The 17590-nt window shown below is 41.8% G+C and overlaps 1 protein-coding gene across 1 annotated transcript in view; it reads left to right on the top strand.

Moving 5' to 3' along the window:
* The window catches only part of LOC117879209 (actin-fragmin kinase-like), a 76495-nt gene that overhangs the window by 28351 nt on the left and 30554 nt on the right, over positions 1 to 17590 (top strand). Inside the window, exons 9-13 of the mRNA XM_034774235.1 lie at positions 4632 to 4732; positions 6792 to 6877; positions 8919 to 9000; positions 11498 to 11583; positions 13890 to 13977. Coding sequence (XP_034630126.1) covers positions 4632 to 4732; positions 6792 to 6877; positions 8919 to 9000; positions 11498 to 11583; positions 13890 to 13977 — 443 coding nt within the window. The remainder of the gene's footprint in view (positions 1 to 4631; positions 4733 to 6791; positions 6878 to 8918; positions 9001 to 11497; positions 11584 to 13889; positions 13978 to 17590) is intronic.

Here is a 17590-nt window from a genome sequence, read left to right as displayed (position 1 = left end):
CGCTCGGAGGGCAGGGGTGGGGGTGGCTTATTCACACTCCTGAGTGACATAAGTTATACCGACATAAGTGGTAGTGTATACAAACCCTATCTTTGTAGTTGCTGACATTCCTGTTTTCATCTTTACATTTGTTCTATTTCCCTTACCCAAAATAAACAGAAAATAATAAAACTGTAACCTTTCTTTTACTGTTCCCAACCTTCACACTTGAGAATCACTTAAAGTTGTTACACCGGCGCTTAAAGTGTAATTCTCAGTTAAAATAGCAAACTGTGTGTAACCCTTGTTTTGACTATGCCATTGTCACCTTCTTGGGTCTAATCCAGACCGGTGAGGAGTTGTGCCACCTCATACCCTGTACTACAGAGTGCCTCAATGCTTGCTACTGTAGTTCTGTTAGGGCTGGTCCACACTAAGCCCCCAGTTCGAACTAAGATACGCAACTTCAGCTACGTGAAGTCGAAGTATCTTAGTTGGAACTTAAAGGTACTTACCGCGGGTCCACACGCGGCAGGTAGGCTCCCCCGTCGACTCCACCTACTCCTCTCGCGGAGCAGGATTACCGGTGTCGACGGCGAGCACTTCCGGGATCGATTTATCGCGTCTAGACAAGACGCGATAAGTTGATCCCAGAAGATCGATTGCTTGCCGCCGAATCAGCAGGTAAGTATAGACGTACCCTTAGCAACAAGCACGCAGGTCACACTCTGAGTGTCTGTGTGTTATGCGGCCAGCCTTGGTTCAGCAACCCTGACCCCGCAGCCTGTCTACAGCCCCTCAATCTTTATAGACCAGTAAACCTTTGAAATGGATTCTCCTAAAGGTTACCCCTGAAAGTAAAGTTTATTTAAGATGTGCGGAAGGCGACATGAAGTCTAATGGTGAAGGAAGCTCCATGTTTTTTCTTCCCCTTCTGCTGTTTGCTAAAATGCAAATTGTTCTGTTTCCTTCAGTCTCCCCCTCCCACCACCTTGTTAGTTTGATGGCCCTGTTTACAACATATATGTGTACTGCAGTAAACCCATATTCTTTTGTTTAAGGCAGACTGTGCCTATGCACTGCTTGTGAAACACTTTTTAAGAATATAATTCTGGCACATATCATAACTCTTAATACCCACCACATACATACATCACACAAAAATATTAATGATAAGTGAGTTATTAGTTTTCAAATGATACCTCAGAAGGCATATTTTGTACAAAGATTACTACAATAGTGTGTAGGCTGTGAATACAGAGGTGCTTCGAGTCACAGGTATATTTTTAAATTAAGGGATTTCTAAGATAGCCATGTGATTTTAAGCAATCTTTCAAAGCACTTTAAAACCAGTAATTGTCATGAAAATAAAATATTTCTCATACATTTGCATTTACCATGAAAAAAGCTTTACTCTAAAAATCACAAGTTCTGCTTTATATATCAGATGCACAAAGAATTGGTTGTCAAATAGAATTCATTCTGACCCTGTCTCTGTATCTATATTTCGATTACATGGAATTACTCATTGCAAAGAAAACAAGGGGATGGGGAATTAGTAAATAGGCTTAAATCTTCGCACCTGGCAAGGCTTGATTAAATAGGCTTCCCACAGAGGAGTTCTGCAAGGCCTTGGAGTGCAGCATCCTACTTAGGAATGTGTCTCATACACACACACCCGCCCTCCAATTGCAGCAGATCAAGCCTCCATGAAGCAGTACTCCACAATTCAGAACTTCCTTTACAGCTGTCCACATCCTGCTCCAGCTGTTTACTATGAGCCAACAAGAAGCTGGCCAAAGTAAATAGATTAGGGTACCTTTAAAGTAGTTTCTTTTTCCTCTCAGCCAAAATGTTGCAAGTTATGATTGAGATGCATTGGCAGGACTATGTGACTGTTCACTAAGTGTCTCTTCCCTGCCATCAGTGTCACTTTTGTTAACACACAGAAACTTTGAGCTCAGTTCTGCACTAAGCCCCGTGGACCTTCACACATGCATGGAGACTCAATTAAGGTCATTGGGATTCTTTAGCAATGGTCTTGTCTACACCCAAAAGTTGTTACAGTTTTAACTATATTGGTATAGGATTTTCCATGGCCAGGTGGCCTAGTAGCTGGCCTTTCAATCTGTAAGGCCAGAGAGGACGGTAGGGGGACCCAGGCCCTCCCTCTCCACCGGGTCCCAGCCCAGGGCCCTATGTAGGTCAACCCCTAAACAGAGGAGTTGGGTCTGCCTCCCAGTGTGTGTTCCGTGGGTTTCTTCCTACAAGTCTCTTTAGTTTGGGGCATGGCCCCACTAGTCCAGATGCCCAACATCTAGGGATTATTTGCATACTTCCCTTGGCAGGGGAACATTTACTTGCCTCAAGTGGCTGTGCTAGCTGGCAGGTTACTGATCCATCTCAGCCAGCAGATAGCTCCTGCCATCTTACCAGTCAGCTGCCAAATGAGCCAGCCTCCCTTCTTTTCTACCCCCTCCAGACCTGGTATTGGCTGCAGGTATAGCAGGGCAGGGCTAGCTGAACCCAAAGGTTTTCTTTAATCCTCACTGTGCCAGATGGCAGTTTCTTTGCTCCTTCATAGGCCCCAATTCTGCAATTGGTTGGGTCCTACAACAGGTGCAGCAGATGCTTACATGCTAACAATTGCAAGATCAGGGCCTAATTCTCCAACCCCCAAATATCCTTGTTACTCAAAATTTGCGCTCTAGTCAATCCCATATCCATAATTTTTATCAAAATTAGTAGTTACAAAATCCCAGTTTTATAAAGGTTTTGTGATCTTCCCTGAGATCTTAAAAATTAATAAATCGGGGATTTACGTGTATCACTGGTGACCTGCATAGGAAACTATATCCAGTTTGTATCTTTCTCTATGCTATATAAAAAAGGCTTGAAAGTCTTGTAAAATTATATGTCTGTTCTTGTATTAGCAATGCAGGTCTTTCCTGGGCTGAAAGACTTCACAATGCCTGGAGAACTAGTGAAATGGTGACATCACAATACCCAAAAGAGTGCAATTGTAGGGGAGGGATTTAGTTAGACTATTTAAAACCTTTTGGGGATGTGTTTTAGTAACACCTATTTAATTCCAGTGACAAATTAACATTTGGAATTAAGGGAGCATTTGTTAAAAGATCCAGCGCTCTCTTCTATCACAATAAACATCCCTTATGCCTCCCAGGCTTGACAGTCCTGAACCCTTATATTTTTATGGTGAAAAGCAAGTATTAACAAAACAAATAACAAACAAGGCATCTGGGCAGTCTTTATAAAGAAAGGGACATCAGACCAATTTAAAAAAAAATACTTCACAGATCACATTTAGGGTTAAACTGATTCCTGTAGCTTTTATATTTTAATAAAATATTTACAGGCTAGACTTTTGAAGGTATTCAGGTATCTAAAGCTGCAGATAGATACTTAGTGGGATTTACAAAGGTGCCTAACTCCTATTGGTTTCAATGAAAATTAGGTGCCTGTGTGCTCTTAAAATCCGACTAGGCATCTATCTGTATGTATAAGCCTTTAATATACCTTTAAAACTCTGGCCCTACATTACTTTTGAATACTGCAAATCCTTATTCCTGATGAAAGGATGATATTGTAATGATGCTACTCATACATGCACTTGTAGGTCCAGCCTATTATATTAACATTTTGGGAAACTTTTTTGACTTTGAGAAAGCCAAACATTTTCTCATTGCAAAAACTCTCTCCTCTCTGGATCAGGAAGAAATGGGAATCGATATGGTCAATGTGGACATTTCTAAAAACTCTTTCCTGCCAAAATTCTCCTATCTATGATTTTAAGCCTTCTTTTTCTCCTTTAGGATATAATTTAGTGTAGGAGTTTTCATTCTATAATACTAATTTAAGACAGGGAATTGTTGTATCGGAGTTACTATGGAGAAATGATTTCTCAGATGTACAGTTGTCTAGTCTTTGTTAATTATGCTTTAATTAGAAAACATAAGGTTTTTTTTTTCTTTTTTAACCAGATTATTTCTTTTGTACAATGGATTTGTTGTAGCCTTCTTATATCTACCTTTATCCTACTGGCATATAACAGTCCCCAAGGATCACTTGAGAACCTCATGCCCTGCCCCGCCCCTGACATGTCCCCTTCCTCTCTGCTCCCAAAATGTCCCTTACATAGGATGGGGCAAGAGGAGCTCATGTAGGGCTGATTACTCCATCCCTGTGCCAGCACACTCCCTGACATTCCTCAGGTTCAGGGGGTTGGAAAGGTGGGGAAAACCACCTAAGCCACCCACCCCACCTCCATGCACTGAGCCCCACTTTAGTGCACCTGGAGAGCTGGGGATTTAGCCCAAGATATTGAAAGGTGGATGAGGGAACCTCTCTGGAATGACAAGGAAAAGTGGTTGAGTTGTTTATAGATGTAATGCACACAAGCACATGTGCAGCTACTATATGGAAATAAGAGCTAATGCTTCTTCAGAGAAGGGGAGGAAAGCACAGATGCTGTAACACTACTGCTATGAGTGTAACAAACAGGATATATTTTCCCCTATGTTGTTCTGACCTGTAATAAATAGCAGTCTGGCTTCTTCCGGTTTCAGTAATTGTGCTTACTTAGTGAATGTTAGAAAAACTGTTGGCTTCAAATGTTATTTTATTCTTTTCAGGTCAGGCCATGCTTTTGCAACAGTTGGACAAGTAATATACATGTTTGGCGGTTCTTCGGGTGAAAATATTTACTGCACTGATGTGCATGCATTGGATACAGGTATCTTTTAGAATTGCAGATGATTTCCTTCTTAGTACATTTTATAAATATATAAAGTGTGATAAGAGAAGAGGAGTATCACAAACCTGTCTTGCAGATCCTGTGGTACTATTTCTAACCTCCCAGCAGGATCCAGAGTTGGTGCAGAATTGCTCTGCAGCCAATACTCCATTCTGAGGACAGGACTAGGCCCCGCAGCCTTAGTGCCCGTTCCATTGATAGAAGGACTGGAGAATCTGCACAACAGTAGGGACTTCAGTCAGACCTCCAAAGAACTGCTGCATGTAGCTGTGCAAGAGCTTCTTCTGTACTGGACTCCACACAATGCAGAAGAGCCTGCACCTACTTTGTGAGCTCTTGGATTGTTTCTTCCTGGCCCCTGTGCTGCAAAACTACCAAGGTTCATCTCTGTTAGTGGGCACCTACAGAGGAGGGGAGAAAATTTTGACCTTTGTGTGAAGTATCATTTTTGTTACCTGTCTTTGAGAGATGTGCCAAGAATACAGTCTTAAATATAAGCTTGTAAATATAGTACTGAAAAGGTGAATTTACAACAGAAAAGCACATTGAAAGAGTTGCATAGTTTATTTAATTACATTTGCTTTATTCGTAAGTCTGATAGGCCTGCAAAATAGAAATCCTTAAAAGCATCATAGAAACAGGCACACACAGCTGGAGTGTAGATGAAAATGTACCCCTTTTTCTATCCTTCCCACTTAAATCCATCCTCACCCACCACATTTACTGTCTTCAGAGGAACCACACAGGGTAAATTGAGATACTTCCTAGAAATTTCTCATTGTTTCATTTCAAATATCTTCTTTCCTAGGTTGAATATGAGCTAACTGATATGAAATAATTGTATTGCCTTGTCATGCATTTGTATATTGCCTCATGAAAATACACCTAATGTATTTACAGCTGCAGACTGGATTCAGGGACAACCTAAATTATTAGGAGGGGCCGGTCATTAAGTTATTTGTCTGGAGACAACTGCTTCTTTCACCTATCCTGAGTCAGGAAAAAAGACAGTAGAAACAATCCACTATCTCAAGCCCCTCTTGTGAACTGTTTGTCTTCTAGGATAAGTTAATTGAAATTTCCCTCTCCCAACTCAAACTTGAATTTTAATATGTCCAGATGGAAATAGGCCATTTTTGCAGAGACCTTGGCTTTTTCACTGTAAAGGGAGTTTTCCAGCTCAAAAATCGCCTTTATTTTTATCAGAGGTTTGAGATGAGACTGCATGGGGGCAAATAGGGTGTGGCCTCGGTATGGTTGCATGGGGCCAGGTGTGGCCCCTGCATAACTACATGGAGCCAGAGGGGTGAGCAAGACAATTTACCCCTCTCTGCAGCTGTGCAAAGGTTACACACAGACCAGTCCCTGTCCTGCCTGCACTTTGGGGAGCACAAAGACAGCCTAGCCTTGGTCACCCCTTCCACTTCCCCCCAGGAAGCAGGGCTCTGCAGAGGGAGGAGGCAGGAGGCAGGGCTGTGATCCCACTCCCCTTCTGCATCAGTTTGTGGAGTGGAGTCAGCACATAAAGGTAGCAGATTGCTCACCTCTTATGTACGAGGAGCATCACCGGAAAGATTGTGCCAACCTCCCGAGTGCTCCTTCTGAGGCATTGCTACTTGAATGGCCTTCTCTTCAGGACAGTGGCTGAAAAGCCACAATCTAGCTCAAAATGTTTCACTCCAGCTGACCTGCAAAAAATATTTTTCCCCCACATTGTTTCTTCAGCAGTGATAGTTGGTGGTTTTGCACCACTCTGTTTTGTTAACCCATGAACTATAACTGTAACTTCCTTTGATCTATTAGCCTTTCAAGTAATACTTCTTGCAACAATTTACTATGCCGTCCCACCAAGTTTTCTGCTGGTGAACTAAACAAATTGGGAGAAAATAAATCTGGATCCCCCACAAGTCCATCTTTGCAACCAGCTTTTGGATTATAGCTGCACTTTAAAAGGCTGTAGTATGTAAATTTTATGATTTTCAGATAGCAAGGGAAATCAATGGAAAATATATAATTATGTGAGGCTCTTTTCCAACAGGTTTGTTAACCTGGCAGCAGTGTGAAATCAAGGGAGAGATACCCAGTGGAAGGTCACATCACACATTTACAGCACACCATGACAAGGTATAGAACAAATGTCATTTTTCTGTCCTGGTTTATTTTTTCTGTAATTCCAATATGGAAGGAAGATGCAGGAATGTCTCCTTCTCAACACTTCTCAGATATATACTCTTAAAGAAGGTGTAATGAGATTCACCTCTAGGCTTTTCTGAGCAGCAGTATGATCAAGAAGTCTAGTACAGGAGTAGGAGCCAGGAACTCCTGCCCTTTAATTTTTGTCTACTCAATTTGAGGCCTCATTTTCAAAGGTGCTAAGCAACAATAGATCCCATTGACTTCATATGGAATTTTGGGTGCTCAGTGCTTCTGAAAGTGTCTCAAAATGAACACCAAAAAACGGAGGCATCCCATAGAAATGCCCGCTTTAGAAAAAGTTGATCTTAATATCTCTTCCCCAGATTCCCATCTTAGAAACAGGGATAATAATACTTACTTACCCCACACAGATGCTGTCAGAATATATTCATTAATTCTCGAAAGTGGAGTATATTATTTTTCAAATGTAAAGCCATATGCAAGTGCTAAGTTTTCAGTTGAGATTTCCTCATAAATATCACTGGCACAATGTGATCCATTTGTTGTATAGGTCGCTTGTTCAAATTTAGCCCAGATTACTAGTGATTGAATGTTATTGCTCTCTAGCTTTTTTGTCTGTGTGAGTGAGTGAATGTCCCTGGTCCAGTTCCCAGTGGACAGGTGCCTACATCAATAAACATCACTACAGTTGGCAATCTCATCAGAGAGACTCTAGATCAGTGATGGGCAACCTGCGGCCCGCGGGCCACATGCGGCCCATCAGGGTAATCTGTTTGTGGGCTGCAAGACATTTTGCTGATATTGACCATCCGCAGGCGCAGCCCCCCCGCAGCTCCCAGTGGCCACTGGGAGCCAGGGATGGCTCCAGGATTTTTGCTGCCCCATTCTTCGGCAGCAATTTGGCGGCAGGTCCTTCGCTCCAAGAGGGAGTGAGGGACCCACCGCCGAATTGCCACCGAAGAGCCGGACATGCTGCCTCTCTCCGTTGGCCACCCCAAGCACCTGCTTGCTGCACTGGTGCCTGGAGCTGGCCCTGCTGGGAGCTGCGGGGGGCCGTGCCTGCAGACAGTCAACATCAGCAAAATGTCTCACAACCCGCAATCAGATTACCCTGATGGGCTGCATGTGGCCTGTGGGCCGCAGGTTGCCCACCACTGCTCTAGACTGAATGGGCATGGAGGCTGAACAAACTTCACAATCCTTGTAGCATTCTTTCCAGCACAGAGCTCAGGACCAGTGGCAGAGCAATGGGGATTCCTAGCACAGCCAGTGCTTTTTAGTAGTGCATAAATGAAGGAGTTCAGTTTGCAATACTGTCAAACATAGCAAATAACTTTCATGCAAACACTATGCTCACTTTTAAAAATATCATTACTTCCTGCATGACTTGCTTATGTCTCATAGTTTCCTCTGTTGCCACACTGCATAGGTTGCTGAAAGAGTGCTGAATGCCATATCTTTTTCTTCTAAAGTCTAACCACACTATATGCGCTACCTTCTGGGAATCCAACAACCTGGACGATGAGCGAAAGTACTGATTCTCTTCCTTTTCACTGCAGTCTGAAACACCTCTTACTTGCAAACGCTGAAGCATTTTTGCATTCACTAATATATGGACAATGTTCAGAATGCCCAAGAATCTGTCTATTTTAAGGTTTTCTATAGCCTCATCAGTGTAATAACCAAGCAGTAAATCCAGGTAAATTAGTTCCACATAGAGAGAGTCTAGTGGATTTCGTTACATTATCTACTCTTCTCCTTTCCTTAGTAATAAGAGTTAATAAATAATTAGGTTTTCTTCCCCCACCTACCCGCCTCTCTTTTTTTTTTTTTTTTTTTTTTTGCGGGGTGGTATAGGTGATATGTGTGTGTTGAGAGGAGAGGGGAGTTTTCATGTTGTTTTTCTAGATACATACAGTTAAATTGCAGGGAAAGAGACTTTCCATAAGATAATACTTTGAGAACAGAGTCATATATATTGTATTACAGTTGCAATTCTTGCCAACAGGATATCTATTTGTTTGGAGGAATATGTGAATCTAAAGATGGTAATAAAACAACAAAGAATGATGTAAAGAAATTAAGCTTAGGTGAGTAAAAATGCAAAAAGAGGGTTGTCAGCACAATTTTTTAATCACTGAATAGAGCAAGATACTATGCAGCACTATCCTAAAGCTAAATGGCTGCACAAGGGCATAGTCTTGTAATAAAATGAACCTGAGTACATCTTTAAATATGTGTGGAGCTACATAAAAATACATCCAAATGCACAAGTGCATCTCTGTAGTCAATATATGATCAATCATTTAACAATTTATTGAAAATTTGTAAGATTTAATTAAAAGTTGTATAATATTTATACACACATATATGCTCCAAATCTAACACCACTCTCTATCCCCTTAAAGATGTTATCACACCTTCCAGTTTTGCCTTGACTCTGTAATGTAAGGTTGCACAGCATTTTATGGCTTACATTAGGTTGCAATGTTTCTCTAGACAAGCTCTGTAAACCACTTTAATTCAACACTTTTTGTTGCCCAAGAGATTGCAGGAAACCTCTGAACCTCTCCCTTCCTTCCCTTGGTGAGCAGTTACTCACCCAAGTGGTTCTATAGAAGTCCTTGAGACTACATAGGGAAGTAACTGCTCAAGAGCAGGAACAGGAGGTTCACAATGTGACCTATAGTGATTTGGGAAGGCTGCAAAACGCCATTCTTTAGGAAAGTCAGATTTCAAATATGATTTCACCTCTTGTTCTAAACAATGGTCATGCAAAAAGAATGGACATACCGTGGAGTTGTACAATACTCATGTTGGGCTGCAGTTAGTGACTGCTTAGCACATTTTTTCTAACTGTTTTCCTTAAACAGAGGAGAAAAATGTTACACCTGTTTATAAATTCATTGTCATTTAGTTTTTCCATGTTTTTGTGCAGAGAAGCTTTTTTAACCAACTTTTCTGGTTTAAAATAAACAAGTATATTTAAAATTAAATAGTTGCAATGACATTTAAAAAAAGTTAAATCTGACAATACATTGGCTCACTTTTCTGTCTCCTTTCAAGGTGAATCCCTGCAGGACACTAAGTAAAAAGGAACTTTATGAGTGTAATTTATTATAGAGCCACACTGTTGATGAGAATTAGGGGGAGCAGGGAACTATTGGATATATTTTCAAGAAAATTAATGCAACTTTTTTTAACCAGGGTTTTGTTGTTGTTGTTTGTTGTTTTTCCATGATTTCTCACCCCAGAATTTCAGGTGACTGAAAACTATTTGCATTGAAGCCTGCAAAAACTTGAAAAGCCATTTTTGCATAAAAATTCACCCACATGAATTTTAACAAAGTTGCTGGAGGACGTTCCTTCCAAAACCCACATGATTTAATGGATTAAGTACAGCAGACTAAACTGTGATCTGCTGGTGCTGAGTTATTTTCAGAAGTTCTACCTTCTTGGCTATAATGCAGTATGGCAAAGGGCATGATCAGACAGGAATCACTTGCTGTGCTTTATGGCACATGCATAACCCCATATTGTGAAATCTTTATACATAATTTTCTATTGGATCTACCAGAGTAACAACACAAATAGTGCCACAGAATGCAACTTCTACATTGTGTGTTCTTTGTGTCCTTTGTCACATATCATCACTCCCATCACATATCTTTTTTGCTTGACAATACATATCGTCACTTTTTGTGATGGCTCTCCCTTTGTGCCCTAAATTATTGTTTAGAGTTGCTGGTCTTGAATCAACCCTGAGATATTTTTGACTTCTATCAGCTTATTCCAGTGAACAAAGCCTTTGGTGGCAGGAAGTCTACCTGGAAGTGGGATTCAGATGCAAAACACCTGTAACTCATGCTCTGCCTTGAGGTCGAGAGCCAGATAGCAATTATGAAAGTTTAAAGCTACCAAACACTTGGAGTGTGTCTCTCTGCGGCAGAGCTATCCTCCTTGTCACAAGGGCATGAATTGAGTTCACGGTGTGCAGCTAAACAGATGCCATGTTCACTCCATAGATGGCTGCATTTCACTGATGGGCAGAGATCCCTGTATATGGAAGTGGGAAAACACTTTGAGATCACTTGGGATTAAAAGTCATATAAATGTAACAGATTTACTGCATTAACATTATTATCCTCCTTGACATTACAAATACACTTCCCTATCATCTCCCATCCTTGGAATGTTTTTCTTAGCTGCTTATTTTGAGTAAATCTATTTTAAGACAATAACTTGGGTATACATTTCTTTTTGGAATGTGTTTGGCTTTAGTGATTTTGATCTTTCTGAGGTCAGTCATTAGTTTTTGGAAGACTGAAAGATACCTGTCTGAAAGGGCTTTCTTTTTGTCATTAGAGGATTACCCAGAATTCTTTGTTTTGCATTTTCCCCTGTGGCTTTCACGACTGCTGTTCTTTACTTGGCAGGTCCTATAATTATACAAATGTCTTAGGCTTGCAAGTGCTTCATGTGTAATACTGAGAATATCTAGGGCCTAACTTACTGCAAAGACATGTCTGTCAATGCATTGACAGTAGATATGTTCTATTTTTGATTTCTGTCTTTTGTATTTTACAGCAAAGATGAAATGGAAGATGCCACTTTATGTAGGGATCCCCCCCGCTTGCAGACACAACCATGTAGCATTTATTCTTCATAGCCATGTAAGTGAATGTAATGTTAAAGCAGAATTCTGCCATCCCTAAACTTTACTAACTGTGTTTCATCCTTACTGATTTAAAGAGCCTACCTGCAATCTGTATTTATTCAGGCAACATACAGCTCAGCTGTTTCTTCAGTTCTTAATTGTATATGTAGTCACTGTATAGACCTACATTTTAGTTTTCTATTTTCTATTAATCCCCACGTTGATTTTAATCATTCTTTTCAAAACACAATTTACAACAATTAAATAGTTGCATTTAACAAAATAAAAATAGTTTATTAATACATGAAACAATGTACAGAAAGTCCAGTAAATCAAGGTTTTTTAAGGGCAGTAGTAGGAGCAGAGTGAAGTACGAGCAAGGCTTCTTATGGATTGTTGTTGCTCACCACACTGTTTCAAGTATAAATGTAGACTTCCAAGTATTCCACTCAGCATCTTTTTGACTGTCATTAGTGAAAGAGTTCTCCACAGGAGCTACACCACAAAGGCTGTTGCTTCAGCTCTTCTTCACATCCCAGCAATATCTCTGGATATCTTTTTCTCAGATTCTACCTTGTTTTTCAGTGGTTAAATTTCAAAGGTCTTTGCTTTGAGCATTTCAATACATTTTTGCAGCTGTTCATCAGTTGTTGTTTTTTTCAGTGCTCTGGTGGCTGACTCTGGCACCTGCTTGAAGCTCTGGCACTCCTGGTTTCTTGTGCTTGAGATTGTCTCTGCACCTCAACGCCTGCTTTGGTGCAGCTACATTTTTTCCTTTGTACCTCAGTGCCTGTGTTTCTAGTGACTCCATGCTTCTGCAGTACCTCACCACCAGTGTTTCTCAGTGGTTTAACACCAAACTTTGCATTTTGGCTTGGCTTCCATCTTGGCATTTAGCATTTGCTTCACTGTTCCACATCTTTGGGACATTACTTATAGTAGCAGTTTGTCTATTAGGTATGGTGGGTGCTTCCCTGGAGGAGCCTGCACCCTTTTCCTTTTCACAGGAAGTAACTTCTAAAACGGAAGGAAGGTTGCACAGTAGCAATTCATGTGAATGAAACACATGATGTCTGTGATGACTGATAATCTTTGTGCCATCTATCTTGGAGTCAGCCACAACGTGCATGGGTGACAGACATGCTTGCAAATATTACCCAAAGAACTTAAGAAATGTTCAGAATGACTCCAAGCACGCTTTGATAAACCCCTGGGGTACTCCTGTAAGTCCAAAACAAGGTGTGTCACATCACTGACTAAACCCTCAAGGCATAAAACTGAGTTGGCCAAGACCCCTGAGCACTAGGACTCAGCACTGGTGCTGTGTTGGTACAAACCGACCTTCTCTATGACACGTCCATTGTAGCCTTTTCCTCAAAGTGGCTCACACAGTCACCTCTAGCATTGGGGGGTTCCACTAAGTATCGGTTCCTGAATGCACTCGAGTGGTCTCGGAGCCTGATCTTGCAGTGAGATCAATGACAAAGCTCACATTGACTCCAGTGGTGCAGGATCAGGCCCTCAGTCTTTGAAGTCAGTTGTTCTGAGCTCCAGCTCCTCAGGTAAGGAGGGACCGTCCACATGAGAGACTGCGGTAGAAGGCACTGATTGCAGGCCAGCAGCGCTCCCCTGTTGAAGCTGCTAACTAGACAGCTCTATAGTGTGGGCTCTAAACTTTCTTTTGCAGGCAGTAAATATAAACCAAAAAGGGTTTTCGTGTGTATTTTATTTTATTTATTTAACACTCTCCACCCAATAGTGTTGCCAATGCATTGGAGTGAGCAACAGAAATTACTCAGGACTGTTCCTCTATGAGATTAGATGGTAGTGGGTCTTCTTCCCTTGCCGACACAAGGACTGTGGGAACAGCTAAGGAGGCTCTCTTCTGAACTACTGGAAGTCCCAAAATGAGCATAAAGTCACTCTCTAGGATGAGCTGCTCAACTTCTTTCAGAGGGGCAGGGAGATTGGAAACATCTTCTCTAGAGGAAATTAGGCAACAACTTCTGTAAGGTCCTGCATAGACCGGGCTGAGCAGTTCCTCTCCTCGCCTGGGGCAGGGCAGGCAGATTATGTCAGAGTCTTCTGTGCGGGGATCCCAGGCAGTGACACAGTCAGGCATTTTCCATTTATTGGAATTATACAGTTTTTTCAAGAAGAGTTTTACTGTATTCGATTGGAGTGAGCACCAGGAACCATAAATACAGAATGTACTATACTAAAGGGCCTCTGCAAACATTAACTGATACATTAATGTGATTATGCAACCCTGTCATTATTTTGGTTTGCTATTCATGTCACTTGCTTTTTCATTGTTCCCAGCTCTATATCTTTGGTGGCATGAATGAGGAAGAAGAACTCAATGATATAATGGGGATGAAATTGATAAACCCATCAGACAGACAACCTAGTAAGTTTACTATGAATTTGGTAAATTCTAAACTTATTGTTAACTTGAAGCCAATTCTTCATGTCTCCGTCCTTTCCCGCTCCCATCTTATGCCAAATTCTGTGATAATATGTCTATAGAAAGACAGTACTATTATGTTTGCTTAACATGGGCTTCCAGAGCTGCTGTTCACTCCTTAAAATGCTATTTAATACATCACCTAAACTGACTGTCATGATCTCTGGAAAACATACACTCTATCTGGTCTGATAGGGCCCAGTCCTCTGAGGTGCTGAGTGCCACCTGTGAGGAACTGAACTCCTTTGACATTCATTGACTTGAAGATCAAATAGCAGTGTGCTTGTTTTCTGAAGAAAATAACTTTCAGTTAACTTTAGTGGGAGTTAAGAGCTCTCATCACCTGGTAGGATCACATGCTCAAGTATTACCTTAATTTACACTGTAAAATAGTTCACTAAAATGTACTTAGTCCCTTAATACCATAGGATTGGTTTTCCACTTTTAGCCTTTTTAAAATAAGAATAATGGTAATATCAGCTAGTTGTAGTCATAGATCCAACTAAAATATTGTAAATATAACAGGGTGTGGCCCTCTGTTCACTTCTGTCTTCTTGTTCAAATGACTGTAACAACTCTGATTTGTAAACACTGACATATAGCTTATTTGGGTTATCTCAACCACCACCTCTTTTACAGTCCATGCAGCAACTCCGTTTACAGTGACATACAAACCTCATCCCCCTTTTGCCAGCAAGAAGAGAGGGAAGAGATCTCGCCACACAGAGATCTCCCTTTTACCTAGCCCTATTCCTATCCCTTATGCCATTCTCATTGCCCCTTCCCCTTGCACTTCCTTCCTGTGTGCCATTCTACTCTTTCAGTTAATGGGTTAACTAGCTTGTTAGTGCCCCCAGCTCAAACTGATCTAGTAATTAGCTCCAGCTTCACAAGAACATAAGAATGGCCATACTGGGTCAGACCATAGTAGCCCAGTATCCTGTCTTCTGACAGTGGCCAATACCAGGTGCCCCAGAGGGAATGAACAAAACAGGTAATCACCAAGTGATCCATCCCCTGTCACCATTCCCAGGTTCTGACAAACAGAGGCTAGGGACCCCATCCCTGTCTATCCTGGCTAATAGCCACTGATGGACCTATCCTCCATGGCTTCCATCAGTCAGGTCTTCTTTCGGGAAACTACTTGGACTTAAATTGACTAGCGTGCTGGTTCAGCTGCTGGTTCTCATCACTCTGTCACAGTAAGTAATAGTTCATCTAAAATGTGTTTCTTATTAAATGTCTGAGTAAAATGAGCACAGTAGCTCATAACAAAATGAGCACTGGCACTAACCCTATTATCAGCAGGAGAAAATAGCCCATCTTAACTGATGACTCTCGTTAAAGTTAGTATGGCAACACCCATTTTTTCATGTCCTCTGTGTATATATATCTTCCTACTGTACTTTCCACTGCATGCATCTGATGAAGTGGGTTTTAGCCCACAAAAGCTTATGCTCAGATAAATTTGTTAGTCTCTAAGGTGCCACAAGTACTCCTCGTTCTTTTTGCTGATACAGACTAACATGGCTACCATTCTGAAACCTATAATAATGCTGAATTGATTTTAATTCATGACATTACTAAAAGCTGTTTAAAAATATCTGAGAGAATACATTATTTTCACCCATAAAAGGTGGTGTGAATCGTTAATGCCTACAATGCTCATTTTGTGAATTAGGAGTCTTAATTACCAGCATCCCAGTAATATGTGTCTACCATATTTCCAGACTAGACAGCATGTTATGGAGCGAGTAGTGTTGTTTTCACAATTACCACAAGATGTCATCACACTAACCCACTTTGTGGGTGTCAGCCTAGTAATGTGCGCCAGCTTCACTTGTACACTGTGTGACTGGTGTCCTTTTCAGCTGCATACATCCTCAGTATCCCTCTTTATAATTAGCAATAGGTAATTCTCAGCAGGGACAGGGTTTGTTCAACATTACAAATTTTTGTTCTCATTCAAAGCTCTGAAGCTTTTCCAGTATCCTTTGGACAGTCCCCAATTGTCAGTTTCCCTGCAACACAATTCCTCCTCCAACAAGCCCCATCTCCCCATAGCAGGGGAGTGTTGCTAGCAGCAGGATCTTCAATGGTGTGAAAAAGGACTCTTCTCTCCCACGTTGGTGGCAGGCACTCTTGGTGAGGAAGGTTCTCTGTGGTCTGTCTGGCTGATCTCTTCCAGTGGCATGTCATTTCTGAGGAGGAGGTTGATGTGCAAACCTCTAATTTGAGATGTGGGCCTCTAGCTTCCCACTGGAGGCAGTAGCTGGGTGGCAAGACCCGGAGGTCTAAGTGATTCATTTCTCTTCATACTTCATGACACTGTGGAATTGCCTTGGGCTTTCACCCCAGAATGCACAATGTGTGCTTCTCAAGTCAGAGAACAATTGAAATCTCATGCTTGCTGCATTCTGGGACTCAAGTTAGTAGTAAAGCCCGGCAGTGTCAGGAAGTGGGAGAAAGCTGAAACAAGGTTGCAAGCCACTGGGCATATTCTCTGACTGGGGAGGGTACAATTAAGCTCCCAACAACTACACCTCTACCCCGATATAACGCTGTTCTCGGGAGCCAAAAAATCTTACCGCATTATAGGTGAAACCGTGTTATATCGAACTTGCTTTGATCTGCCGGAGCGCACAGCCCCACCCCCACCCCCGGAGCACTGCTTTACCGCGTTATATCCGAATTCGTGTTATATCGGGTCGCGTTATATCGGGGTAGAGGTGTATTTAGGCCAAGACCCCTCCTCAGGACTGGCTTTATTTTCAAATCTGTCTGCTGTCCTTGTCTAAGGGTATGTCCACGCTGCAAATAAAAACCTGCAGCTGGCCCATGCCCGCTGACTCGGGCTGCAGGGCTTTTTCATTGCTGTGTAGACTTCCTGGCTCAGGTTGCAGCCCAAGCTCTGGGAACCTCCCACCTCATGGGTCCTAGAGACCAGGCTCCAATCCAAGCCTGTAAGTCTACACTGCAAAGAAATGGCGCCGCAGCCCAAGCCCCAGGAGCCCTAGTCAGCTGGTTTGGTCCAGCCGCAGGTATCTAATTGCACAGTAGACATACCCTAAGAAGCGGGAAGCATTATATCTGCATTCTGGTAGGTCACATATTTGGTACTAGTCATGTGCCCTGCCACTGCAGCTCACAGTTTTAAAAGGCTCAAGGGCTATAACAAGTGCCCTGGGGGTCTGGGTCGTGTGCATGATCACCAAGGCCCATCTTGTATGTATGCAGAGGTACAGATGTTTCCAAGTGTTGTGTAATGAAATGCGAGAAAAGAAAATGAAGAGTTGGGGAGAGAGAGAGAGAGAAGCAAGAGCCCATCTCAGCTGATCTCAGTCCATCATGCTGGTACAGAGAGGCAATTCCTGAGGTAGCTAGAATACAAGTAATATAGGGGTTTACTCTTATTTAATATTTATATTACAGTAGTACCCAAAAGCCCCAAACAGGATCAGGGTCCTATTATGTGAGGCCTTATATAAATCAAGATGTGGACACAGTCCATATCCTGAAGAGTTCAATAACTTAAGCTGCACCTAAAAGTGAATAG

The sequence above is a fragment of the Trachemys scripta genome, chromosome 6 (genome assembly GCF_013100865.1).
Source record: "Trachemys scripta elegans isolate TJP31775 chromosome 6, CAS_Tse_1.0, whole genome shotgun sequence".
NCBI lineage: Eukaryota > Metazoa > Chordata > Testudines > Emydidae > Trachemys > Trachemys scripta.
This window is presented reverse-complemented; position numbering and strand designations above follow the sequence as displayed.